The sequence below is a fragment of the Mirounga leonina genome, unplaced genomic scaffold (genome assembly GCF_011800145.1).
Source record: "Mirounga leonina isolate KUSES-001 unplaced genomic scaffold, KU_Mleo_1.0 Mir_165, whole genome shotgun sequence".
NCBI classification, from domain to species: Eukaryota; Metazoa; Chordata; class Mammalia; order Carnivora; family Phocidae; genus Mirounga; species Mirounga leonina.
The window spans coordinates 77,850,957-77,877,480 of NW_023270415.1; the positions used below are offsets into that span (position 1 = coordinate 77,850,957).

At 49.8% G+C, this 26,524-nt stretch overlaps 1 protein-coding gene across 1 annotated transcript in view; it reads right to left on the reverse strand.

Moving 5' to 3' along the window:
• FAM135B (family with sequence similarity 135 member B) overlaps positions 1-25,949 on the reverse strand; it is a 173,125-nt gene extending 147,176 nt beyond the window's left edge. Inside the window, exon 1 of the mRNA XM_035011112.1 lies at positions 25,863-25,949. Within this exon, the coding sequence (XP_034867003.1) occupies positions 25,863-25,939 (77 nt within the window). The 5' untranslated portion in view covers positions 25,940-25,949. The remainder of the gene's footprint in view (positions 1-25,862) is intronic.
• Positions 25,950-26,524: the final 575 nt, after the last annotated feature.

Genomic DNA, 26,524 nt, shown 5'->3' on the forward strand with positions numbered 1-26,524 from the left:
AGGACCCGGCACCGCCGGCTCCAGGGACAGCCGCAGCATCATGCCTGGAAAAGCCCGGGTCAGCGCTAAGAAGACCTGGGTCAGGAAGAGGGATGGAGACCTGGCACCATCTAAATATGCAGTAAATTGCCCAGAAGGAAGAAAGGGGAAAATCCCCAATGCCGAGGGAAGAATTAGGGACTGCCTCACAAAGCTATGGGGGATGGAAACCAGGAAAGCTAACGTGATTCTGGGACGCAGCCTGCCCTTGGATGGGCTCTCTCCCCCTGACCGGTCAGTCTCTTCAGGCTCGCTCTCCGCCTGTCTGTCTCTCTTCCTCTGTGTCTCTCCTTCTTCTGCTCTCTCTCTCTGAAGCGCGCGCACACACACACACACACACACATACACACTCTTCTCTGTCTATAAAGCGAGGGCGTCCACTCTTACTTGCGCATCCAGGCACCAGCTGCTCATTTTTACTATCAGTGGCCTCTTGTTATGCTTCTCCCTTCCCTGTAATCAAGGTGCTAGGAGTTCAAAGCTCCAGCTGCTGGTTTATGTGGTTCAAGGCAATGTCCCTCCAGTGGACAGCAATCCACCCCTCATCCTGCAAGAGCAGAACGTGAGAAGCCGCAGGTCCCTCCACCTTCAGGCCAAATGCAGGTGCACAGAGAATACTCACTGCCCTACCACAATCTCCTCAACACTTCCTGCTCCAGGGCACTGCCCTTTCCAAATAAAATTAGTACAATCACTAGCTCCCAAGCACTGAATCTTGCCACATGCCTCTGCTCAATCCAGGAGGACACCTTTTCTGTAGGCTTCAGTGAACCACCTAAGTAAGACCATCTTCATTTTATTAATGAAAGAAACAGAGTCACAGAGGTTAAGTGGCTTTCCCAAGGCTCTGCTGCTAATAATTAGCGGAGCGGGCATTTAGAGCAGTACTGTCCATCCTCAAAGCCCAGCACTGTCCTTGCCTCCCCACCCCACGTTCTCTTAGCAGGACTTATATTCTGGGAGTTTCAGGCAATCAATCATCTCCATGGTGAGCTGTCAGCCTCTCTCAATAAATCTGTCATTTTCATCCCTGTGTCCTTAGCATGCCACGCATAGTCGGTGCTAGAAATGTTTTCTGACTTAACACAGAGACCCAAAACCATAAAGTGCTGAGTAATGAAAGACTTCCATCATAAATGCATTATTTGAAGAAAGAAAAATATACTGCCTCCTTTGGCGTGCATTTCGTCATCTGACTCAGGCATACAAGGTATTAATTGAGGGTCTTTGGGGCATTTTAATCAATAATGTGAAAACGCCAAATAATTTATGTTATTATTTAACTTGTGAAGAAATAAAATGGCTCTACTATCTTTAGGATGGCAAAGAATAGTGTCATTTCTTTTTAAAAGCAGATCTAAAAGTAGGCATCATTCCAGAATACATATGAGAAAAGAGGTTCGGAGACACTGACTGACTTCCCCAAGGTCACACAGCAAAGATACAGGGGAGCTGGGATTTTAAACCAAGGCTTATCAGACTCTTTGAACTCCAGAAAGCTCTTCCAAGGACAACACAGTCAATCCTGAGTAACCTCACATTGATGACAAATCAGTGGATATCTGAAAAAAGTCTTTACTCTCGAGTGACCCATCATTTTCTGGTTCGTTGGGTTTCTGCCTCTCTCACAGCAGGCTGGATTGAAGCTGAGATAAAAGAAAACTAGCGGAATTTGGGCAGGGCCTCACAGAACTCCCAAGATGGTCAGCGTCCCTGGTATGTCGCTATGGGATTCCTCTGGGAGAGGAAAGTCAGAAGTCCTAGAAGCATGGCTGCCCCCAACTCACCTGTGGCCTCTGGCAAGTCACCCAATGTCCCCAGGCCTCTCCGTCTGGATGTTCAAAATAAGGAGATTGAACTACAATGTTCTGAAGCCCAGACTTAATTCCTGTTCCAAGCTGACCAACGAGCCTTTTGCAGTGTCTGGAACCAAGCTTCAGATTCCCAGGGAGCCTGAGAGCCATGTCTCCATGCTTATTTGCAAGAAAAAGTAAAAAAGGACAGGTGCAAATAAGAGACTGTCCACTGGTCTTCTGATTAATGATGCTCTCGGTGGGGAGGTAGCCAAGCTTGGATTTGCACTTGGACTGCCTGGCTCGTAGTCCAAGGCTCAGGCACCACATCCCTTGGAACCCAGGTGACCCCCCTCCACTAGCCCAAGATTGATCCCTCTGGTCTGCAAGGAAAGGGTATTTCTGTGAGCCAATGCCTAAGGCCCACAGTTCTCCCTGCTTCCAGCTTTCCAATGATGCTGCCACTCTCGGGGGCTCATATGGGCCCTGCTCTCTGGTCAGGACAAAAAGGACTGCATTTGCTACCACCCATTCCTTTAACCTGGCTCCTCGCAAGACACCGGGGATACAAGAACTGCATTTTCAAGGGAAGTAGGAGCTCAGAAAGAAACACACTTACGACAAAGAGAGTGATTTCCCTCTCGTCCCCGGGAAAGAGATGAGCAAAAGTGTAGTGGGCAGAAGAGGCTGGTGATTAGATGACTTGATTCAGGAGCTGCAGCCACACCCATGAGGCAACGCAGGGGGTCAGCGAGGAGGGGGCAGGGGGCGGCCTCCACTGCTGCTCTAGGGTACTGTGGTTTTGCACACGCCTCCTGCACTTGCACACGCACTGCATCTTCGCACACACGCCCCCACCCCTCCCTGGAATGCCCGCCTCAAACATCCAGGGAACTGCCCTCACACATCAGGACTCCGCTCAAAACCTCCCTCCCTGGCACCTGCAGAAAGGGCCCCACCTGTCCCCATCCTCTGTTCTCTAAGTGTCTTTGCACCCAGGACTCTGCCTCCCCACTGCCTGCCCCCATTAGAATCCCATCTTCCTGCCCGTTCCTGCTTCCCCCAACCATCCCTGTCCCTCGCCAGGGATTAGGAAAGGATTAACACACACATTTTATCTGTTCAACCCACGCCCCTGGCTGTGAGGTACTGATTTCTCCAGACTGCTTCCTCCACCTGTTTATGTGAGGGATGAGTGAATGACTTAATCCTGAGTCACTCTGGGGGCCAGAAGGTGACACTGATTTCCGAATCCTGACCTCCACCTCACTCTGACGATACTTCTGCATTTTCACATCACCCAGAGTTTGGTCGACAGCAAATGGCTGTAGATCTCCTTAGGAAATATTCATTCACTCAACTTTCAGTAAACAATCAGAAAAAAAATCAGGGTTCAATGTACAAGTAGAATCTTCCTTTTGTTTAAGATGCTGACGGTGTGTACATGTATCTGTATCCATGCAGAGAGGTCTGTAAGTTTTCTAAAAGTTCAGTAATGGTTTTGAGAAATAGGCTTTGGGTTTCTCTGCATTTTCTAATTTACATAAATGAATATGCATTTTTGTGCAACAGGATGCATGTAATGTGGACCTTGGGAGGTTCCCCACAAAGCACTAGACAGGACTTAGAGTCCAGGGTGGTCTTCTGAGCCGCAGTTTACAAACTGGTCCTCGTGGTGAAAATGCCCTGTCCCAGAGCCATGGCTAGGAGTCCACAAAGCCAGATGGGCCCCCATGCCATCCACCCAGCGCAGAGCCCCAGCGCCAGGTGACAGACAACCCCGGGGCCACCGGAGCTCAGTGGAAGCCAGGTCACGCTGCAGCCACACTTAGTATTTTAAACGATTTCTCGCCCACTGTCCCCTTTCCACCTCCTACTGTTTGTGCAATGTGTTGTGTGCATTTTTAAAACCCCAAACCATCATAAGAATGTTAGTGGCTATGTGGCAGTAATTCAAATTTGATAAGACCATTGCATCGTGTTTACAAAACTAAACATATATTTTACACGTAAACAATGTGGACCGCTGGCCCCCCACCTGTATTTACCGCTGTGCTGCCCTGAAGGCAGGCGGCCAGGGACGGGTTAGAGTCAGGGACGGTGACACCTACCATCTCCACCATGCGGCCGGGCTATCAGGAAACAGGGGAAGGGGCGGCAGGGCCTAGGCAAGTGCAGTGAGCTTTGACCAAACGGGGCCAGGGCTGCATTTAAAGCAGTGATGAGAGCATTCCAGCGGCTGAGCCCTGCAACATCGCAGCTAACGCTACAAACATCTGGGGGCTCCTGGCTGGCTCAGTCGTTGGGCATCTGCCTTTGGCTCAGATCATGATCTGGGGTCCTGGGATAGAGCCCCGCATTGGGTTCCCTGCTCCGCGGGAAATCTGTTTCTTACTCTCCCACTCCCCCTGCTTCTGTTCCCTCTCCCTGTCAAATAAATAAATAAAATCTTAAAAAAAAAAGATAAAATTAAAAAAAAAAAGCTACAAACATCTGAAGGCCATCCCTCCCTGCTCCGTGTTATAGGAGAGCCTCCCCCACTCACCCCTCCCACCCACGCCCCTCAGGTAGAGGGGCCCTTGGCTTCCAGTGCAGCAGCATGTGAGGTGGGCGGGCGCAGGGGAGGGGTGGGAGGAGGCTGCGCCTTGTCCCTGCCACCGTCCAGCCCGGCCCGCCATGGGCACAGCTCCTCAATTTGATCTCCTCACAGCTGACCTGTGATCTCTGGGAGCCGGGCCCTACTCATGATTCGGGGATGGGCAGGAAGCTCTAAGAACTCCTTTCCTCCCACTTGCAGCCCTTCCGTGGGACCTTGATCAGCTGGCCACGGAGAGCAGCCCACGGGGCTCTGGGACGGCAAGGGCAGTCCGGGGCTCCCATGCAGAGCGTCTCTGCCCTCGGGGCAGGCAGCACCACCCAATCCGCCTCCACCAGAGAGCGTCTTCTGAAATAATCATACGGCGACAACAAAGGAAAGACTACAGAGCAGTGACCAGCACTGAGCCCTTGCCGAGCCTCCAGCTCTGGGCTGAGCCTCTTGGTGACTCCCTACATCCTACAAGAGCCCGGTCCACGTAGCTACTACGGTCTCCGTGGATCCCCATCACTGGGTCCACACTGCAATCCATACCGTCGCCCGCAAATAGGAGACGGACACAGCTCCAGGGTGCGGGACGTGTTGCAGTCACACTGCTGGGGAACAAACCCAAGGGAGCCTGACTCCAGGATTCCCGCCCCGCTCACTGTTCGCATCTGTGACTGAGCACCAGACCATGACACTGCTCTGCTTTCAGAGACCCTCCTGACGGGGTGGCACCCACGTCCCTTTGCCAGGTACTCTGGGCTCCTTGTGAGCTGGCCCTTCTGCGCACATCCCCTCCTCACCTTCTGCACGCACAGCTGCCACATCCTGGAATGTTCCGGCCCCAGGCCCATGAGGCTGGCTCTGCCCAGACGTCACTGTACCATTTCACATCCACTCGCCCTGGCAGGGCTGGTTCAAGGCTCATTTCCTGATGACCATAAATGACCCTGCGTCAGCCCTATCCCCCGGGACTCCACAATCCCACAACACTGAGCGCTCCCTTAGGACAGGGTCTCACTGTCTAAATTCTCCCTCTGTCTCCAGCACCTGGGAGAGACCCTGACACAAAGTACTCAGAAGGTGCTGGGTACCGCGTGTCTGCCTGAAGAAAGTGCGAGCAGAGCCTCACACAGACACTGGCACTCTGCGTCCGTGGCAGGGTCAGCCTCAGTCGCCAAAAGGTGGAAGTGACCCAAGCGTCTGTCCACCGATGGATGGATGGATACGCACGGTGTGGTCCATCCCTACAATGGGACGTTATTCAGCCTTAGAAAGGAAGGCAATTCTGACATCTGTTCCAACCCCAATGAGCGCTGAAGACATGATGATTGAAATGAGCCAGCCACGAAAGAGCCAGCCCTGGATGATGCCGTTTGCATGCAGGCCCTGAGCCGCCAAGTGCAGGGACACGGAAAGGTGGAGGGTGGGGCCAGAGGCTGGGGGAGGGGCGGGGAGCTAGTGTTGAAGGAGTCTGCAGCTTCAGGTGGGGAAGAGAAAGAGTTCTGGAGAAGGATGGCGGGGATGGGTGCCCAGGGAAGTGAATGCTCTTAAAAACACAGAACTGCATACTTAAAAATGGTGAAAAGGGTACATTTTCATTGTGTATTTTACCACAATTTGTTTAAAACGGGAGAAAATGCAAGCCTCCTGTGACAGCGCTCCCCTGCCCTCACACACGGCTGGGTGCGCGTCTCCTGCTCTCGCAACCCCTCCGGTCCCAAAAGCAAAAACATGAAGTCTCAGCCCCGCCTCCGAGGCCCCTCTCTGCAGGGAGGGTATGAAGCTGTCCGAGAAAGGGCAGGCACGGGATGCTCGTGATACACCCTCTGTCTGGGAACCCCTCACAGGTTCCTGCTCTCAGCCGCTTGGTGTTCTCAAACCAGCAGGTCCGACACACCCTCTGCCTGTCTTCGACTCTGCCGTGAATTACCGTTAAGAACACCCACTGCGTGCCATGCACTGTGCTGAGAGCTCCGTATTTCTTCACCTCTGACCCCTGCAACACCACGAGATAGGTTATGATACGGAGAAAACAGGTTGACTGCGCTCAGAGACAAGACAGGGCAACCCCTGTTCTGGCGAGGCAGGGCCACGATCACGCCCCGAGCACCCGGGAGCAGGCCGATTTGGGCACCAGTGACGGATGGGGAGCCGGGAGCCAGAGAAGTATAGTGACTCTTCGGGTCCCGCCAAGCCATTTAGGACCTGCCCTAGAACCGCCTCAGCTCACCATCAGCAGGAGTATCTATCCATCCCTGCTCTGACCTCTAAATCCGCATGGCCAGCTACCAAGAAGCAAAAGGCACAGCCTCCTTTCAGATCAGAGAAGGGGGGTGGTGCTTTAACCTGCGCTGGTAACAAAGAGCCCTTCAGGTGACTTTAAAGGGTCCTCAGTACTCCAACTGTTCTTAGAACACAGCCCTGTAGACCCCTGGGAGAGAGGAGGGCGTTGGAGAGGGTGGTTGAGCAGGAGACTGTGACACTCAGAGACTTCATTTTTAGCACAATGAGGTGGATAAACAAAGCATCACTTGGGGGGAAGAACACAAGAAAGGGAACAGAACCAGGATCCCTCAAAGCCCAGAGTCGCCAATTCTTCACAACAGGGTTCAGGTATGTCTGCTTGCCCATCTGTTTAATCAAGCATGCACGGGTATCCACAGACATGTCTGCACAAGCCACACATGTGCACAGACACGCGTGCCCACAGACACGTGTGCCCACAGACACGTGTGCCCAGACATGCCTGCACACAGACATGCGTGCCCACAGACACGCGTGCCCAGACATGCCTGCACACAGCCACGCGTGCATGCACAGCCACACACTTCCACAAACGTGTGCATGGAATTCAGAACCGACCACAATGAAGTCTATGCGCTTAAAGACCAGGAACATTGTCTTCCTTAAGTTTTGGCTGCAATGGACGTGCACTGGCTCCTGAAGTCTGCATGCAGTTCCTTCCTTGAAGAGTTGGTCCCACGACCAGTAGTTTTAAGAAGCTGAGAGGGCATGCCCTGAGAAGGTTCTGGGAGAAACCTGGGAGGGAAGCCTGGGAAGGAGAGGAGGCTTTTCTGCCCACGGCAGGGCCTTCTGACCCCAGAGCCAGCCACGAAGGGAACTGACGCTCACGACATCCTGGGTTTTCGGTCTTGGGAGGTACAGGCAAGAAGGAACACGAGGCATGAATGTGCTGGTTCCTTCTTAGCCGCCGCCATCCTCATGACAGCCTCCACGAGCAGCCACATGAAGGCGAGGACACCCTGACCTCAGCTTCCCAAACACACAGCTCTATCTCCAGGGCCACAGGGGGGCCTTGAAGGACCTCGGGGCTCCAGAGCTAACTCCATCCCACCTCTGCTTTCTGTATGCGGCCCCCAGGGCTCACCTGAAGCTGCAGGACCCGTGCTCACCTCCCACGCTGAGCCTCGGCACGCGCGGGGAAATGAGTGCGGCAGGGCCAGCCTCCACTACGAGACCCGCTCTGGCACCCTTACCCTGCTTTCTCACCAGCCAACATCCAAAGGGTAAGACTGCCAGAATGTTCTGCTCTTCCTTGCCCTTGACCAAGTCCTGATCACTCTGCTACCTCCCACCCCAGACCACCATGTCCCCTTGGAACTCTCATTTCGCGATCAGCAAAAGCCCTCAAATGTTCCCTGTGTCTCCTTGTCGTTGAGTGAAAGCCTGCACCCCCCGAGGACCGGCTCCCTCCAGCCCTCTGCAGCGGGCACCGGTTTCTTAAAATCTCAGCTGCACATGGCTGGGCTCAGAGGTGGTGTTTGGGAGTTTCTGGCTCCCGTAGCCACTTTCAGACCACTGGGGCCCCAGCCCCTTGTCCAAGCGTTACCCGTGAGCCCATGCCGCTTAAGGCATCCCTCCCCATCCCGCCTTTCCCTGCTGTCCACAGACCTCCTCCTGGGACCCGGGGCAGGCGGCTCACCCACCGTGTGCCTCTCTGGTCCATGGCTACTCTCCTGGTTTGGGGCAGGACATCAGATTCCCCAGGCCCCTGAGTTCCTCACCCCTAGAGACCCCATCTCTCCTCCATCCTATCTCTACAATTCTGTCACACTCTGGTCCTTTTAATAACACAAACTCCTCAGGACCCAAAGCACCTCCATTTGCATTCCTTCCCAGACCACAACCCCCTGCCTCCTTCGCTTGTTCATTAGGCGGCTACACGGACATGGTCGTATTCTCGAATCCCTACTCGGAGGCCTCACATGGAAGCCAGGCCCCTGCTCTGCTTGAAGGGAGTGAAGGAAAGGGGTTGGGTGCAGAAGGAGGGGGTGGGTTTTCATTTGGGAGAGTGGCAGGGGGGGTCCTTCTGGCTGTTAGAAGGGAGCCTGGCTGGCTCAATCAGAAGAGCATGCAACTCTCGATCTTGGGGTCATGAGTTCAAGCCCCACACTGGGTACAGAGATTACTAAAAATAAATAAATACAGCTAAACAAAAACAGAATGCCAAGTGTACCATGTATCTCCCCATTATTCCTTCTCTGTACGAAGCACATAGTTGCTAGGCACTCAGGGCCCGTCTGGCGGTATCGGTGCTGAGATCCACCAGTGAGGAGAACAGATAAAACCCCTGTCCTGGGGCAGCTTCCCGTCTGGGGTGCGGGGGAGGACAGAAAGAATACAGATGTCACAGATGAGCTAGTTCCGTGGTTTGTTGGTGGGTGAGAGGCAGGAAGCTGCAGGTGTGAAGGGTAACCAGAGAAGGTCATCTAAACAAAGACTTAATGGGAGGTGAGAGACTACGTACCGGGACGAATATTCCAGATAGAGGGGGTGTCCCACGGGCCACAGAGGTCCATGTAGGAGGAACAGGACAATGGCTGGAGTGGCCAGAGGGTCAGGAAGGGCCTCATGGGACATCACCAGGACTTGGGCTTCTGTTCTGAGGGAAGCGGGGATTCAAGTCCTTGGGAAGTTTGGTGCAGAGAAGTGCCACTCCCTGGCTCAGCTTCTAAAAGGACCCTCTGGCTGCTGGGCTGACAACACAGGGAGGGTGGGGACAGGGAGGACCCAGAGAAAGCAGCGGCAGGCTCCAGGAGAGGTGACATGTAAGCAGCGAGGACCCTGGGGAGAGCAGCTGGGTCTGGGGATCTGGTGCATGTAAGTCCCCCCCAAAGAGGTATGTTCAAATCCTAACCCCCACGCCCTGAGAATGTGGCCTTTTTGGAAATAGGATCTTTAAAGAGGTATTCAAGTTGAAATGAAGTCATTAGGCTGGGCCCTAATCCAGTGATTGTTGTCCTTACTAAAAGGGGAAATTTGTTTTTATTTTCTTGGGTTTTTTGTTGGTTTTTGTTGTTGTTGTTGTTGTTGTTGTTTTTGAGAGAGAGAGAAAGTGCAAATGGGGAGAGGGGCAGAGGGAGAGGGAGTGAGAGAATCTCAAGCAGACACCCCGCTGAGTGCAGAGCCTGATGCGGGGCTTGATCCCACAACCCTGAGATCATGAACTAAGCTGAAATCAAGAGTCAGATGCTCGACCAACTGAGCCACCCAGGCGCCCCTGGAAAGGGGAAATTTGGACACAGGACAGACACACACAAGGGAAGGTGAGGTTTGGAGACACAGGGAGGACACCATGTGAGGATGGAGGCAGAGTGCAGGGATGCATCAGCAAACCTAAGATCAGCAGACGACCACCGGAAGCCGGGACAGAGGCCTGGAACAACCTGGAACAGACCTGGAAGGGACCGACTCCGCCAGCACCTTGAGCTCAGACTTTTGGACTCCAGGCCTGTGAGACAATGCTGTTCTCTTGTGTAAGCCACCCCGTGTCCAGTACTCTGCTGGGCAGCCCTGGGAAGCCAATACACCCCCAAGTCCTGCCTTTGATTAACAGGGTGCTCTTTCCTGCAGGTCCAGGGACCCCGGACTCCCTGACGTGACACTCTAGGTGCCCACCACACTGTAGCAGGGAATACACAGCCCCCTCCCCTGTGCATGTCACCCGCAATCTTCGCTTCTCTCTTCCTTTCATTCAGTTAACACTTGACAAGCTACTATGATGAGTCAGGCCCAGTTACAGACACCTGAGTGACATCAGTGAACACACCAGGCGTCCCTCCTTCCAGGAGCTTACAGCCCACAGTGGGGGTGAAGGGAAGGCAGACACCACCAAAAACATATCAATAGAGTAAGGTAACAGCGTTTACAGGGCTGGGAGAGCCGCTGGGGGACTGCGGTTTAGAGAGAAGCTCAGGGCATGTGTTTCAGGTTGGATGTCCTGATAAAGAGTCTCTGAGTTGGAGATCTGCATGTTGAGGCATGATCTCAGGAACATCCCCATGGGGGAGTGAGGAAGGTAGGACAGGAGGGTGGGAGAGATGGATGGAGAGATGGAGAGGTAACTGCAACAGGAGATTTGGTCAATCCATGGGAGCGCAGAACCTGGGATGGTCCGTCAGAGATGCCCCTGATCATGGCAAGGAGGACAGGCCTTTGCAGCACTCATCAACCAGTCACTGGATGTCAACACTCCAGAGCAGGGGGAGGGGGTGCACGCAACGCTGGGCAAGGCAGAGACTTCCTACGGAGGTAACCTTCCTGAGGAGGGACCCAGCTGCAGGTGCCCAGGCGCACAGCTAGAGACCCCAGGCAGCAGGTCACAGGAGGGGACTTCCAGCAGTGCTTTGAAAGAGTGAAGGGGAGAACATTCCAGACTATAGAACAGCCAGCACAAAGGCTCTACCGCAGGACCATGTCTGGCACAATCAGGGAGCTACAGAGACACCGCTGTGACGGGCGGGACGTGAAGGAGGGAGACTAAGCGTCTGTCGCAGGGACTCTGGCTCCGTTCCCAGCAAACTGAAGAGCACAGGAGCATCACTTTAGAAGGACCGCCGGGCCTCCACGTTGTGGGGGACCAGAGATGACCAAGGGTGGCATCAGGGAGACCAGACAGGGAAGACAATCGTACAAATCCAGATGAGACAGATGGTGGCTTGACTGGGGCAGTAGCAGTAGGGGTGAGACAGGTCTTCTTCTGGATGCATTTGGAAGGAAGAGCCAACAGGATCTCTGGCTGCAGTGGCATGAGGTGGGAGGCAGAGAGAAGTCGAGAATTGCTCTCGATGTTGATCTCCACAACCAGAGGACGGAGGTGCCATTAACCGAGGTGGGGTGACTGACGAAAGAGGTTCGGGAGGGAGGGTGGGAGAGCGCGTGTTTGGTCTGGGTGTCGCTTGGACAGCAAGATGATAATGAGTCCAGCTCGTGCTGGGCAAGTCTGAAGTCTGGAAGAGGCTGATGACATCAGCCAGGAAGCCAGTGACACTGGATGGCATTTAAACCCAGGGGACTGGACAGCCCAGGAAGTGAGCGTCCATAGAGAAGCAATGACAATGTAATTGGTAGAGCCTGTGACACTGAGTGGGGTGCATGTTAATAAAGGGCAGCGTTACTTTGCCTTAACTATCAAGAACCACAGAGTCTTCTACCTGTAGTTTATTCCTTGTATTCAGTAACTACAGCTCAGCCAGTGGGCCCTGGGCCCCTCCCGGGACCCAAACATCCATTCATCTTCTCTCCTTCTCCTCTCCCTCCCTGCCACCTCTGAACACTTGAGTCTAAAGATTTATCTCTGTTGGAGTGGGGAGAGACAGGAAGAAATTCCACCTCGGCCTCCAAGCCTATGCCTAATCCTCACTGCCCTGTTTTCTCAATACCCTGTGCTGGGAGAGTCTTAGGAACCATCCCAGCTGTAAATAAAGCACACTGGTTCCATTTCATTACTGTTTCTTATGGTTCCGCAGCTCACTAAGTCATGGGAAGACAGAGATCAGTGGTGGGATTTGCGCTTTATACAAACATTGGAAATTGCTAATCCATAGGATTTGGAGTGCGGTCAGAAACCTCTTTGTCACACAGCTCAGTAAATGTCTACTGCATCATCACTACCCCGTTCATATAAGTAACCTCACCCAGTAATTATGAATTTAAATAGATGCCTGCCAATCCTCTTCCAAGTGGACACGGATCCTCCTGCTACAATCTTGGCCCTACACGTCCGCCAAATGATGTTCTGATCCAAATCTGATCACTCACCTGCTTACAAGATCCCATACTCAACCCTCCTGCACCAACCCCACAAGAAAAATTTCCAGCTCCTTGGTATGCACTTCTGCCTCCCCCAGAGGCCCTCCCAGTACCCTCTCCCACCCCAGCAGCATCAGCTCAAAGAGGGCAGCAGGTGGTGAATGGCCACGCCCCTTGGCTCTACTTGGCTTGATCACACTGAATAGCAAAGCCCAGTTCAGGAGTCCGCTCTCCCCAGTACTTCGGGAGATTTTCCTCTGCAGGGCCAGGTCGCATCTGTCTGCATACCAAGCTCTCTGGCTCCATGCTCCCATCATACAAACAAACTATTCTGACAAAGGTGAACCTTGACCGCCTGAGGCCAAATTCAAGACACTCTGGGTCCCCATATCCTTTGATCCGTCTGCAACATGCGACCCTGGGGATGCTCCCTCCTTCAGGCTCTCCCATTTCTTCACTTATGCAATTTCTCCACTCTTTTGGTGCTTCTGACACCTCCTCAACAGCTTTAGCTCAGACACTTTTGCATGTTTCCTCACCTTCAGATGTATTGAAAGGGTGATTTTTCTCTTGGAGTCTGCCTTGCCAACAGAATAAAGAACAGTGTTGATCATCCTGGCTTTGCAGACAGATAGCCATGAATTCAAACCCTGGCTCTGCTTTTGGATAGCCAGGTATATCTCCGGGCCTCAATTTACTCATCTGGAAGATGAAAAGTAATAATACCTAACTCATAGAGCTGTCAGTAGCCCCGGGCGAACTGAGGTCCTAAAGCTCCTGACACACGGTCTGAGCTCACAAGGGGTCACAAGTCACTGAATACCCATGAGCTGATGGATCCCAGCCCAGATTCCTGCCTGTCCTTGGACTCAGCTCCCTTGTGGCCTCCGGACCTGTGGACTCACGTCATCCACCCTGACTGCCCAGTTCCTGTCCCCCCCGCCCCGGCTTCATCTACTAATTCACCCAAGGGAACAGCTGATTTCCACTGCAACCCATCTCTCCCCCTCCACATTACCTAAAAGCCCCAATTCTTCCAATTCCATTTGCTCCAGGACACAGCAAATCTTCACGATGACCAGGGTTAGCACCCCTCCCAGGTTATGGAAAAGACTACCGAACATCACGGCACTTTCCAGGAGGTGCCACGCTTTTCCATTTCAGGGTCTTTGCACGTGGGGGTCTCAATGCCCGGGGCTCCCTCCCAGTCTTTATGTGACTAGTGAGCCCCTCTTGCAGGTAACCTGTCCTGATGCCTCCCAGGTGAGGGGAGGGCATCCTTGCTCACGCTCTGCTGTCCCGTTTGGGACGTCACTCTCTTGACTTGCATCTCTAACTCCCACAGTCCGCTGTGAACCATTTGAGTTCATGTCTCTTTCTCCTTGTTCTGCCAGAGTTCCTAGGGCACTGCTGAGGAGAGCCAGAGCCCAATGTCCCCTGGATGAGTACATTAACAAGTTTATAAACGCATAAACAGAGGAACAGGGATGACAGTGATCTGCTTCACCAGGGGGGATATGTATGGGAACTCCATGGGAGGGAAGCCACACATTCCCTCGTGAGGAGGATGACATTAGGGAAAGTTTTAGTGGGTAAGGAAAAGGGGGAGCAAATGCTCATCTGTGAGGGTTCTATTTAGGGGAAGAACTTTTGTCATGGAGTTGTGAATATGTTTGTTTGAGAAAGTACCCCTCCTGCCTGCCCATCGTTGGCCAGGAGGATTGAATTCCCAATAGGTCATCCTCTTATTATGTATGGAAGAGATGCAGCGGGTGACCAGCAGCAAGGAAAGCAAGTCCGAGTCTGATTTGCCCTTGACAGCAGGACTCTGTACTTCTGCTGTTGGCAGAAGTAGAGTATTTACGGAAGGAGTCACACGGACCTCACAACATCTGAACACCCAGCCTGGTCCCAAGGAAACAAACATGCCTGGTGGGCTAGAGACAGAATGCCCAGACTCTGGGGTCCAGGCATCCCCGAGAGAACCCCTCCCTCTGGCCACTGGCCAAGCATGCGAACGTGAGCAGCCGCGGAGCCTACCCAAGCCTCTGCTTCCTCTGCAGTGGACGGATAATACTTCTTGTCAAATTATGGGATTATGAGAGGTTATTTGTAACGATACCAAATTTTAAAATTTTCCTCTCCAGGGAAATTCTGGTTGACTCCAGTGGGTTGAGACAGAATTCAAGAGATGGCTTCATCAAATGAAAGGAAAGAGAGTTTTTCAAAGCAAGCCGAGAATTTCACCTTTTTGGGGAACACAGAGTGCGTTGGTGAACACAAAGAGCCACCTCTTTTTAGGAAGAGCAGGAAAGGGCCAGCCTCCTACTGGGGACACCCCTTTTCCCAAAAGTCCCCAAACAGTAACTTCAGAGACCTGAATGTCAGCGAGTGGGACTGGTGGAGGCATGGAGACCCCAGCATTGGCAGGAGGGGAGATGGTCAGACTTCCACGGCTCCTAAGAGCTCCTCACACTGAAGGAGTGGAGATCTACTGCCTGATGCCACAAAGCCCCTGAGTCCAAGTTGAATTCCTTGGAGCTCTGGACTGCGCCTTTCGCAGGGGTTCAGGAGGAGAAGGAAGAGAGATCTGGCAGTGAGGACTGTTAGGCTGAAAGTCATGTCCTTCCTCACCGTGTCAAATGCTCAACCACAGTATTAACCTCCATTAATATTACCAGGGACTTAGAAGCATGAGAAGCAGCAAAATTTAGTCATCTTCAGGGTAACTGGGTTTTGTAATCAAGCGTGAAACATGTCCTAACTTTAAAATAAATGTCATGACAAATTCTAAATAATAAAATGCATTCTAATTTTTTTAAAAAATAAAACAGTGTTCAAGAAGAGAGCCCTGGTTAAGTAACTGATGGTTGAACCCTGTAAGGGAATCCTTTGCAGTGATTATACATGATGTAAAGGAATGCACAGGGTTACAGGAAGTGTTCCCAACAGGAAAAGAGAAAAAATAGAGAACAAACTGGTCTATTACATTTTTGTAAAGGAAAACACGTGTGCATATAAAACAGTGTTTGCTCAGTGAAAGAAAAGGGAGGGAGGGAGGGAAAGAGAGGGAGAGGAAGAGGGGGAGGGAAAGGGAGGGAGTGGGAGGAGGAGGGGGACAGAGGAGGGAGGAAGAGACAGGGAGGAGGCGAGAGGGAGAGGAAGGGGGACAAGGGGAGGAAGGGGGGAGGGTTATAGGGAGAAAGAGGGGCAGGGAGGGACCAGGAGGGGAGAGATGGAGGGGGACAGGAAAGGAGAGGGAGAGAGGGGGGAGGGGGCGGGGAGGGAGAGGAAGAGGAGGAGGAAGGGGGATGGGTAGGGAGGGAAAAGAAGAGGTGAAGGGACAGGGAAGGGGAGGGAGGGAGGGGTGGGGAAAAGGAGAGAGATGGTGGGAAGGAATTTTGATTATAAAAGTAATATGTGTATTGTGAAAAATGAGGAAAAGTACAAGATGAAACTGTCACCATGATTCCTTCACCAGACAACATTATCTTATTTGTGCCTATGTGTGTAATTAAATGTTTAAAATGAGGAAATCTGATGAAATGCATTTTAAAATTGCTTTTGAGCCATGTTGGACAACCAATGGGACCAAACAAGAGCCATTAAGGACCTCACTCCCTTATGCCTTCTACTCTGGCCCAAGATCTATTCAAAGAACCTTCCAAAAAAGAAACATCTGTGATTTAGTATATCTCTATTGACTATATTTCACAAGAGTCCCCAAAACAATTATTTCTTTAGAAATGTACTGTGCATTGGAAGGTGCTCAAAGAGTAGACTTACGTGTGCTCACCACACACACACACCCACAGAGCAGCAACTACGGGAGGTGACGGGTGCGTTAACTAACCTTATTGTGATCCTTTCACAATATAAACATAGGCCAAATCAGCATACGTACACCTTAGGCTTACATAACCTTACAGGTCAATGATCTCTCAACAAGGCTGGAAACAAAAAGAAAGGTGGCATTTTTACTTTGGAGATCCCAAGTATGAGGTAAAGAACAGGAAGCAGGATTTCCCCCACTGAGGCCAATCTGAATCGGCATGGTGTCCACTTGGTTTTCCACTGGCAACTTCAAAAAAAATTTTTTTTAAGATTTTATTTATTTGAGAGAAAGAAGGAGAAAGAGAGAGAGAGCATATGAGCATGGGGAGGGGCAGAGAGAGGAGAGAGAGAAGTAGACTCCCTGCTGAGCGAGGAGCTTGATTCAGGGCCGGATGCAGGGCTGCGTGCAGGGCTCGATCCCAGGACCCTGAGATCATGACCCAAGCTGAAGTCAGATGCTTAGCCAACTGAACCACCTAGGCGCCCCTAAAATAATTTTAAAACCAAGAGGCCTTTACTTCTTCCTGGGGGATTAGTTGTGATGACTATTAAATCACCCGCTTAAAACATAGGAAGGAACACCCAATTCAGATTCCGGCCAGATCAGCAGGCCACTTCAGGCCGTCTTGACTAGCCCTGCAAGGTCTGGACCTCAGTTTAACTAGGAGCTTTACAAATATCACCTCATTGGTTTCTAATGTGATCCTATAAAACCAGTGAAGTAATGGAGACCAGAAGTTAGCATCTTGCCCATGGGCACCTGGCTAATAACAGAAAAAACAGAATCCGAATCAAGATCTGTGCCTGGACTCCTTTCCCTCTACCACCTTCGAGACCAGAGGCCTTTCGCTCCCCTGAGAGGCCTTGGCAAGAACCACTTTGAGTTCAAAACTAGAAAGGGCCACACTGCCCAGGGGCTCCTGCCTCACCTCTGATTCCCCCTGTGGGTGGCCCTGAGCTCACCAGAAGCATGTTAATCTCTACAGGCCACACTGAGCCCCCTGGAAGGGGCTCTTCTTCACAGACCTGCTGAGCCTGTCCTCAGCCAGGGGTTAAGAGGATAAAAGGCTTAAAGCAGCAGGCTCAGGAAGTCACAGATTTAAAGGTAAAAGAAGAAAAAATGGGGCAATTGTTGACAGGAATGTGGATTTGCTAGAAAAATAATCCAGGGTCTCCCAACTACATGAATACTTGAGTAACAATCATAGGAATAATTCTAATAATGCCTTTTTACTGGGAAGGGGAGATCAAATTTTTTATTAAAACAACAATTATGGAATTTTATTCTTAGAGACCATGGAGCTGACCCACACTCCCTGTGCTAGATGGAACCCTTGACTCTGAGGGATAAAAATCCTGATTCACACTAACTTATACAGGAGTGAAGGGAATCTGTGTGTTTGCACATGTGTAGAGTCATGAGCCTGAAATGGTGCATTAGATCCATGGTTTCTACGCCATGAAGATCGGACCCACTGGCCATTCATCAGGGCACACACTCTGTCTCTGCAGCAAATGCACCCATCAAGGCCCTGGAGATACTCACCGGCGGGTTCGCACATACCCTGCCCTCCCAGAACCATCTTGGCCTCTCCTTACCTAGGAAAGCTGGACATCCAATGGAGCTCTCAACCCTTTATAATCCCTACTCCCTTTCAAAAATGAGGGAATGAATGAAAAGGATGGTTACTTATTTTAATAAGAAGAAAAGGATTGTTTCTGACAGAACCAGATAAATCAATTAATTGATCTCTGGCAAGCAAAGATAATTGTATTTCTGAGTCTATTAAGACACATCAGGGCTGGTTAACTCATTTCACAGGGAGCTGGCTGTCACCGGCCATTAGACTATGATGGGGACATCAAGGCATAAACACAAGATGGCATTTTCTTTCAGAAATCCCTTGACTTATGACTCATCCATTTTCACTCTCATAGCGAAAAGGCAGGTGAGTTTGTTCAAAGGGGATTTCAATCCTAATAGTTCCGTGAGTGTCTGACCTTAGACATCAGATCTGATAATACTGATTGTAGGTCTTTCTGTGGGTAGGACAGAATGTATCTGTAACCATCTGAAACCTTGGGGCAGAGAATCTCCTAAGTGAGATTGTAGAGAAGGCATGTAAGAAAGGCCAGGAGATGAATCACAACATCAGGGAAAACCTTCGCTCAGAAAGAAAGCCAGTTTGGGGCACCTGGGTGGCTCAGTCATTAAGCATCTGCCTTCGGCTCAGGTCATGATCCCAGAGTCCTGGGATCGAGCCCCGCATCAGGCTCCTTGCTCCGTGGGGAGCCTGCTTCTCCGTCTCCCACCCCCCTTCTTGTGTTCCCTCTCTTGCTGTGTCTCTGTCAAATAAATAAATAAATAAAATCTTTAAAAAAAAAAAAAGGGAAAGAAAGCCAATTTGATGTAAAGCTTTGTCTGAATTAAAATAAACTTGAAAACATTTTCGAGGACAATTGTTGGCTCCCTTGGGAATGAAGGCTCACACGCTCCTAAGTATAAATGAGATATTAATAAATTGATAACTGCAAATATTCACATAGTGGGGGGGGGTTATACTTATATACTTGATACTTGTTCACCTAAGTATTTCCTTATGAGAAAACTGTTGCAAATGAAGTAAGACCTTCCTGCTTTCCAGCTTCCAGAATCCACACTGGAAAGCTAACACGGAATCTCCATGGGCTCTTGAGTAGGAGGCATCCATGTGCAAAGGGAGGCAAGGTCCAGTCTTCTACTGGGGAAGCAGAGATGCCACAGTCCTGCTAAGAAGGAAGGGACCTGAGTTTCTTCTTTTTGGCAGAAGAGGTCTCCAAGCAAGGAGACCAAGAGGTCTCCAGCGTCTGGACTCTTCCCTTGGTCCTAACCCCATCATTCTCCACCTGGAACCACCTGGGAAACTTTACTAGTGCTGGTGCCTGGGGCCCACCCTAAAAATTGCTATTTAATTAGCCTAGAGGAGAAATTGTTTGGTTCTGCAGATGACTGTAGCACAGAGTCTAGGCTGATACTGTCATAGAGACTTCCTGTGCTGTTCTCCCAGACTCAGCTGGAGAACATGGGAAGACATGGTTATCTGAGCCTCATGACCAGTGATTCCGACCTGGCCAGTCTGGGACAGGGCCACAAGTCTGCAACTCTAACAGCAGTGTAATGGGGATGCTGTAGCCCACAGGCCACACTCTGAGATGCACTGATGTAAATAGTACGTTAGGAATTAGGAACTGTTTTCTCACTGTTGGTATCATTTAACAAAGATCCATGTGACCCCCATCTGAGTTGCAGGAAGTTCTCAAAGAAGCAGAAAGTTCCCAGGGCCAATACAAGCTGTTATGGATCTCCGAGGAGATGCCAGGCTCTGTGCCAGGCCGGACACAGGCCATATAAAGTCAGGTAAGATCGGGTCCTTAGCCTTAAGAAGCTTCAAGCCAGTTGACGAGAAGACAAAGCCAGACAGGCCATCACCACCATTCCCTTCTGCAGCCCAGCCCTGTCCCCCACCACTGCCATCTCAGAACATCTGTGGCACTGACATTAACATCCCTGTAATCACCAGTCTAACAAGAGACAGGCTGCGATAAGTTCTGTGACCCTCCACTCCCCCCTTCTTACTCTCCACTTCCCCGTGGCCTTCCGGATGGATTCTGTTTCCTGACCACTGAGCCATTCTGTGGTCCTGCCCTCCCAGGTCCCCTGCACGGCTGGCTCCCACCCACCTTTCAAGCGACAGCTCTGTGTGATCTCCTCCTGGGACACCTTCTCTGACCCTGCCCACAGAGTGGCTTCCCCCTGTTGTTTCTCTTCATAGCATCCCAAGACTGTCTTTGTCACAGAACTTATCCCACATGGTGGTCATTTCCTCTGTGTGTATCTGCCTCCCTCGTTAGCTGGTAAACACTCTGCGGGCAGAGTCTCTCACCTTCATGTTTCTAGAGCCTATTACCACAGCATATGCTTACTTGTGTTTAAAGTAATGACTATGTCAGTGGATGGCGGAATAAAACATATGAGAGACAGGCTTTTAAAAATATGGGAATGAGGGATTCCTATAAACTGGGCTGAATACAGTATATAAATATCAGTAAACAAAGAGTCTGGACAGGAGATTATATTTAAGCTAGAACTTAATAGGGTAGAATCTTCAAGGTAGATATTACAAGGAGGAGGGTAAGAATGATCTGAGCACAGACAATAAAGTGCAGAAGTTTAAGGTCAAACCATTCAGGTTTTAAACACTAAGCTGGATGAGAGCATGAGCAAGCTAGAGGGTTGTAAAGAGGAAAGAGAGGTGGTCACATCAGTATTAGTAGTAATGACAATTTAGATAGCGTCTACTACATACCAGGCGCCATGTTAGCTGCTCTACTTATATTAGCTCATGCAATTAATACCATAAGACTTCTGATTACCCCGTGAGACTGTGTCATCACCATTTTACAGGTGACAAAATGGTGGCTCAGAGTGTTTTAAAGGGACATTTTCATGCTCTCAGAGCCTACAAGGGGCAGAGTGTAGCTTCACATTCAGGTCTGACCCCCAAGCCAGGCTCCCCAGTGTCTCCCTGCCCCTGCCCTTTTTGTCAGGATGAGTCTTGCTGCCAAGCACGGGTTGACAATTCACAATGCCTGTTGACTGGTTTCAGGAGATGCTCTTCCTTGGAGAATTTGCTTCAGTCAATATAGACTTTGGATAAATGCAAGTTAACTGTTTGCTCACAGTAAACATCACCAAAAGGCAATATAGGTTCTGGGACTAGAAAAACCATCCACAAATGTAAACGTACTAGAAGCAAGCAATCCCTGATCAGGGCAGAATCTCATGTAATACTCTCAGTTCTGCATCCATGTGGTTCTGACACAATATCTCACAATGAACCAAGAGGGACTGTCTACCTGGCCAGAAAGGGCAATGATGATCTAGAACATCGGGATGGAGGTACAAGGGCCATGTCTCATTATCTGGAGAAACTGCTGGAATGTGGATGCCCACAGGCAAGTGCAGTCTGAGGAAGGGCACTTGCCTTCCTTTGCAACCCCTATCTCTAATTCCTACCGCCCAAGGGCCTTTGGAGCATATCCTCACACCCAAAAATGGGCCAGCCTCCCCAAACGCTGCCTTCTTTTTCTTCAATGACACATGGAAATCCTCCATTTTCTTTCACATGGGACACACCTCACCCACTAGGCTTGAATCGCAATCACCTCCCCGCGGAGTGTTTGCTGGGTAAAGTAACGACATCTCTCTGTGAGCATGGCTCCTGTGGGGTTCAGAGCAGGAAAATCCTTGGTGATCGAGCAGCATGGACCACACCTGGAAGATGCAGAATCCTGGCTGGTACCACACCTGGCCTGTCCATGGCTCTCTGCAGCCTGGACCCAGAGGACTGGGGACTCTTAACTTCAAGTTATTACTACTGACAGGGCTCTAGAGATCTAAGAACCCACTCCATTCCCCTAAGAGGTCTGACTGCCTTCATCCAAATGATGCCCCAGCCTGTTCATGGCCATGGCTGCTATGAAGCCCACCTCAAGCATATTGATCATAAGATTATGCCCTCATCCACATCAAAGTACCATCACCATGAAGTGCTCGCATGGAGAGCTGGAAGAAATTTGTGAGAACCCTTGCTCCACTAGACCCAAGGTCACCAACTGCCAGTGATTTCATACTTACAGTAAAAACATCTTCAAGCATGCAACCCCAGTATACATATATTTATTTATAAATATACCCGCACGACGGCATACACCTATGCAATATGCATTGTAAGTATAGAAAAGGATCTTTTAAAAGATGAGATAAGGAATGTAATAATCCGTTTTAAAAATCAATTCTTTTTTATATTAAAGGAACACATAACCTTTTTGCTGTTATTAAAAATATGCATATTACAGTGATTCGATGTTCTGGTTTTAATTTAGTTTAATGAAATATTAGACTTTGGTGGTGAGCATGGCTACACAAGAAAACTCCCCAAAACACACAGACCTAGAGGATCTTAGGCTGGCTGAGTGGGTCATGGTTTCCACACTCGTCTTGTAAACTCCTTAACCAACTGGACAGGGCCCTTTTCTAGTTCTGGATGTGTCCCTTGAAATGTCCTGCTAATGGTGACAATTTCATACAAGACTTAGTCAGTACCTGAAGGCCCAGAATACCATAGGATAAGGTGTATTATGAACAATTATGGTTACAAATCCATATATCAAATAATTCTTTAAATAAGTTCAAATTTCTCATCCTACTTATTATTTTTTTTTTTTCCTCCAAGATTTTATTCATTTGACAGAGAGAAAGACAGCCAGAGAGGGAACACAAGCAGGGGGAGCAGGAGAGGGAGAAGCAGGCCTCCCGCCGAGCAGGGAGCCCGATGCGGCGCTCGATCCCAGGACCCCGGGACCACGACCTGAGCCGAAGGCAGACGCTCAACGACTGAGCCACCCAGGTGCCCCACATCCTACTTATTTTTGAATCTGATCAGCTTGTCATTTAATCTCTGTGTGTGTGTGAACAGGCTTGTGCAGGAGAAGACCAGTGTGGTTCTGTCATTTCCTGCTGTTTGCAATACTTTCATTAGTAATAATACCTTCAATTAATAACTGCTTTACAGTATTTGTTTTTAAGGCACTTGCTATTTTATGGCGGTTAGTGTAGTTAAAGGTAGAAAACAATTTACAGATGTGCATAACTGCCCAGTCCAAACTGTAGTATTTTGCAACATGAGGGTGATGTCATCAACTCATCTGTGCTGTGGGACACCCTCTTTGATCTGAGGCCAGAGTTACTGAGTAGAACTCACGACTGTGTGCCACATGGACACAAAAGATTTCCAGGGTCAGCCTGGATTCTAATTATTAATGGAGCTTGATTTCTCTCTGATTTTTGATGAGAACAATTATGTTAAGTGGAAGTTTTAGTATTTTCTTCCCACATCCTGATGGGTGTTTTGTGCAGCCCTGGGGAGAAGGCAGCTCACTTTGGAGGTCAGGCTTACATCACAGAAAACAAGCAACTCAGCCCCAGATCCCCCCTATGCCATGTTAGAGCTGTGGATTGTTCCACCACCCTGATCCCAAAATACCAGGCAAAATAAAGATACTGTCAATCATGCTATGGTTGGTGATGAGGATTTAGAAAATAATCAGTAGAAGTGTCTAACACTATGATAGACACATGACATTCTCAAACATGAACAGCAGAATGGGGGGTACCAAAAGGTACATAACCATTCCACGTGGTTATTATTTGCGGTGACCCTGAGAGGGAAGTCTATCCTGAAGACCTATTGAGATCACACATGCACATGGAAAACCTCCTGTTTTGCTCTCTTAACCAAAGGGGCTCTAGGAAGCAGAAACCAAGCCATGACTCAGGAGGCGGGGCCCCAAGCCAGACTCTTCTCACTCTGCCGCACAACTTCTGATCAAGTGAGGCGGGGCAGACCGATGGTGATGAGCTTCTGGAGGATGCACAGAGCTTTAGTTCCTCAAAACTCAGCCCCAGAATCCCAACCAGAACCCTTCATGGGCCCAGTCCCTGGAACATAGCTGGCCCCAGGATCATTGCCTGTACCCCACACCACCTGATTCAGGTCATCTACCAAAATGGTCTGGTCACCGAATCACACCTCATGTAACAAGGGGCCATCATATACAAGAGACACTGGAAGCATGACCTTCAGAACGATCCTTTTGAAACTGGAGCCTGACCCGGGTGGCAGATGGTAAAAGTGTGAAATGGTCTCTACTTCTCCGCCCTGAATCCAGACTGTCCTTGCACTTGGCTTTGGCCAGGAGAAGGCCACAGAAACCCCCCTCTGTGAGTCTGAGGCTAGCTAGCAAGACATTGTGTGTGTTTCCACTCCGCTTGGAGGACTTAGCTGCCGCCTCCCAGCCTAGGGCCCAGTCCTGGAGCAAACCACGGTGAGGGTGGCCAGGCCTGCTCCAGCTCAGCAGAACTGCCCAACTCGAGCCGGGCTCAACCTGCCTGCCCTCAGAATCAGGAGCTAAATGGAAAGCTGCAGTTTTAAGCCACTACAGTTAAGGGTGGTTTGTTATGCAGCAAAAACAAACCAATAGATGGAACCACCTAAAAGCATAAAGTTGAACCAAAATCAAAATGGCTGCCCTGATGCTTTAGCTAAGCTCAACTTTAAAGTAAACTTCTTCCCTTCTTCCGCAAACCTCCCCTCCTCCCTTCTTGGTCTTGCCTTTCAGGAACTCGGTACGGTTCTGAAAACGACCCATAACTAACAAGGAGGCTGGCAGCTTATCCACGGTTCCTGGTGGAACCAGCTAGATCCTGCATTTCCCAATAAAATGCCCCAGCCCCTTCCTCTGGGAAGCCTTGCGGTTTTTTGAAGGCCATGGGCAGCCTCCTTTGCCCAGCACGGCAATAAAACTATTGTTCTTCTTCATCCCCAACTCTGTCTTGGAGTTATATTTTGGCTCTGGAGCATGGAGGTCAACTTTCCACAACATGGAAAACCTCCTGTTTTGCTCTGTTAACTTGAGCACATCACAAATTCAGTTTCTATGAACTTAGGTTTCCTTGTCTGTAACCCCGGGAAAGCAGCAGCTGCCACTGGGAGTACACAGAGTCCTGCTGTGGGACTGGATGCTTCACATAACCATTCCACGTGGTTATTATTTGCGGTGACCCTGAGAGGGAAGTCTATCCTGAAGACCTACTGAGATCACACATGCACAATACCAAATACCGCAAGCAACTACATTTTAGTTCTGTATTTAAAAAGGACATCACAAATTTTTAGTTCTTGAGAGATCTAGGCACAGGTTTTATGATATGCAGCTTTTGGGAGATGGGCCCTCCAAATATTGATCATGCAGGCACCTTTTTTTTCAGAGCTACACAAGCAAGCTTCATTTCCGATAAATTTAAAACTGACTGATGTACATCATGGGAAGAGCAACCCAGAAGAGAGGATGTGGACAGAAGTGCAAGAGGGAGGGGAGAAATGAGCATCCTCAAATCTGTCAATATATGGATGATTTTCAACTGTACCAAACTTTTGGATGCTCCACTTGGCAGGAAAAATAATGAAAATCCTTTCCTCAATTAATCCAGAATGTCCTACAACCTGTCCTTACCACCTCTACCTCCTGCCAGGAGAAACACACACACACACACACACACAGGACCCTTGACCAACGATGGGGTTCAAGGTATCCACCCACACCCACAGAGTCGAAAATCATGTAGGACTTTGGACTCTCCAAAAACTTAGCTACTACTAGCCACTTTTACTACTACTTCTGTTGACCAGAAGCCTTACTGATCACATAAACAGCCAAGTACACATATTTTGTATGTTGAATGTATTATACACTGTATTCTTTCTTACTCTAAAGTAAGCTAGAGGAAAGAAAATGTTATTGAGCAAATCATAAGGAAGAGAAATGACATCCACAGTGCTATGCTATATTTATAAATCCATGTACAACTGGACCTGCATAGCTCAAACCCATGTTGTTCAAGGGTCAACTGTATACACATGTGTGTACACACACCAATAGATATAGTGATGCATACTTACCCTCTCTGAAAGAGATCCACATTATAAAATTTATGTAGCTCTACTGAAAACTCAACCGTTCCTTGTACTTCAGACATGATCTTTTTGGTTCATTACCTGAAAAACAAGAGAGAAATTAACAGCTTGAGAGATCCCATCAGCCAAACACAGAGAGCCTGGGCTTCCACAAGGGGAACCCAATGCACCTGACCCCTGGGAGCATGGTGCCTCCACTGGATGTCATCCCTCAGAGGTTCCTTTTATAGGAAAAGACACAGAGACAGAAGACGCACTTAATGTCGTCACTCAGCTCACTCCTGGAAGGACCAGACTTGGACCCAGTTATCCTAATCCTAAAGCAGGGCTATGCCATTCCTTATCTGTCCGTGCTGTGGATGCAACAGCTGCCCAGCCATGAGCATATGGCCAATGGCCAATGGAGCAAGAATCCCTGGCTCTTCCACTTTCTATCTGTGTGACCCTGAGCAAGTCACTTAACTTCTCCTCTATAACACGAGCCCTGATAATAGCACAAAACTGATAGAGGATGGACAGATTAAATGCATCTACCACACAGAGCACTTTGCACAGTTCCTGACATGCATAATGATTAATAACAGTAATTGAAAATGACTTGAGGGCGCCTGGGTGGCTCAGATGGTTAAGCATCTGCCTTCGGCTCA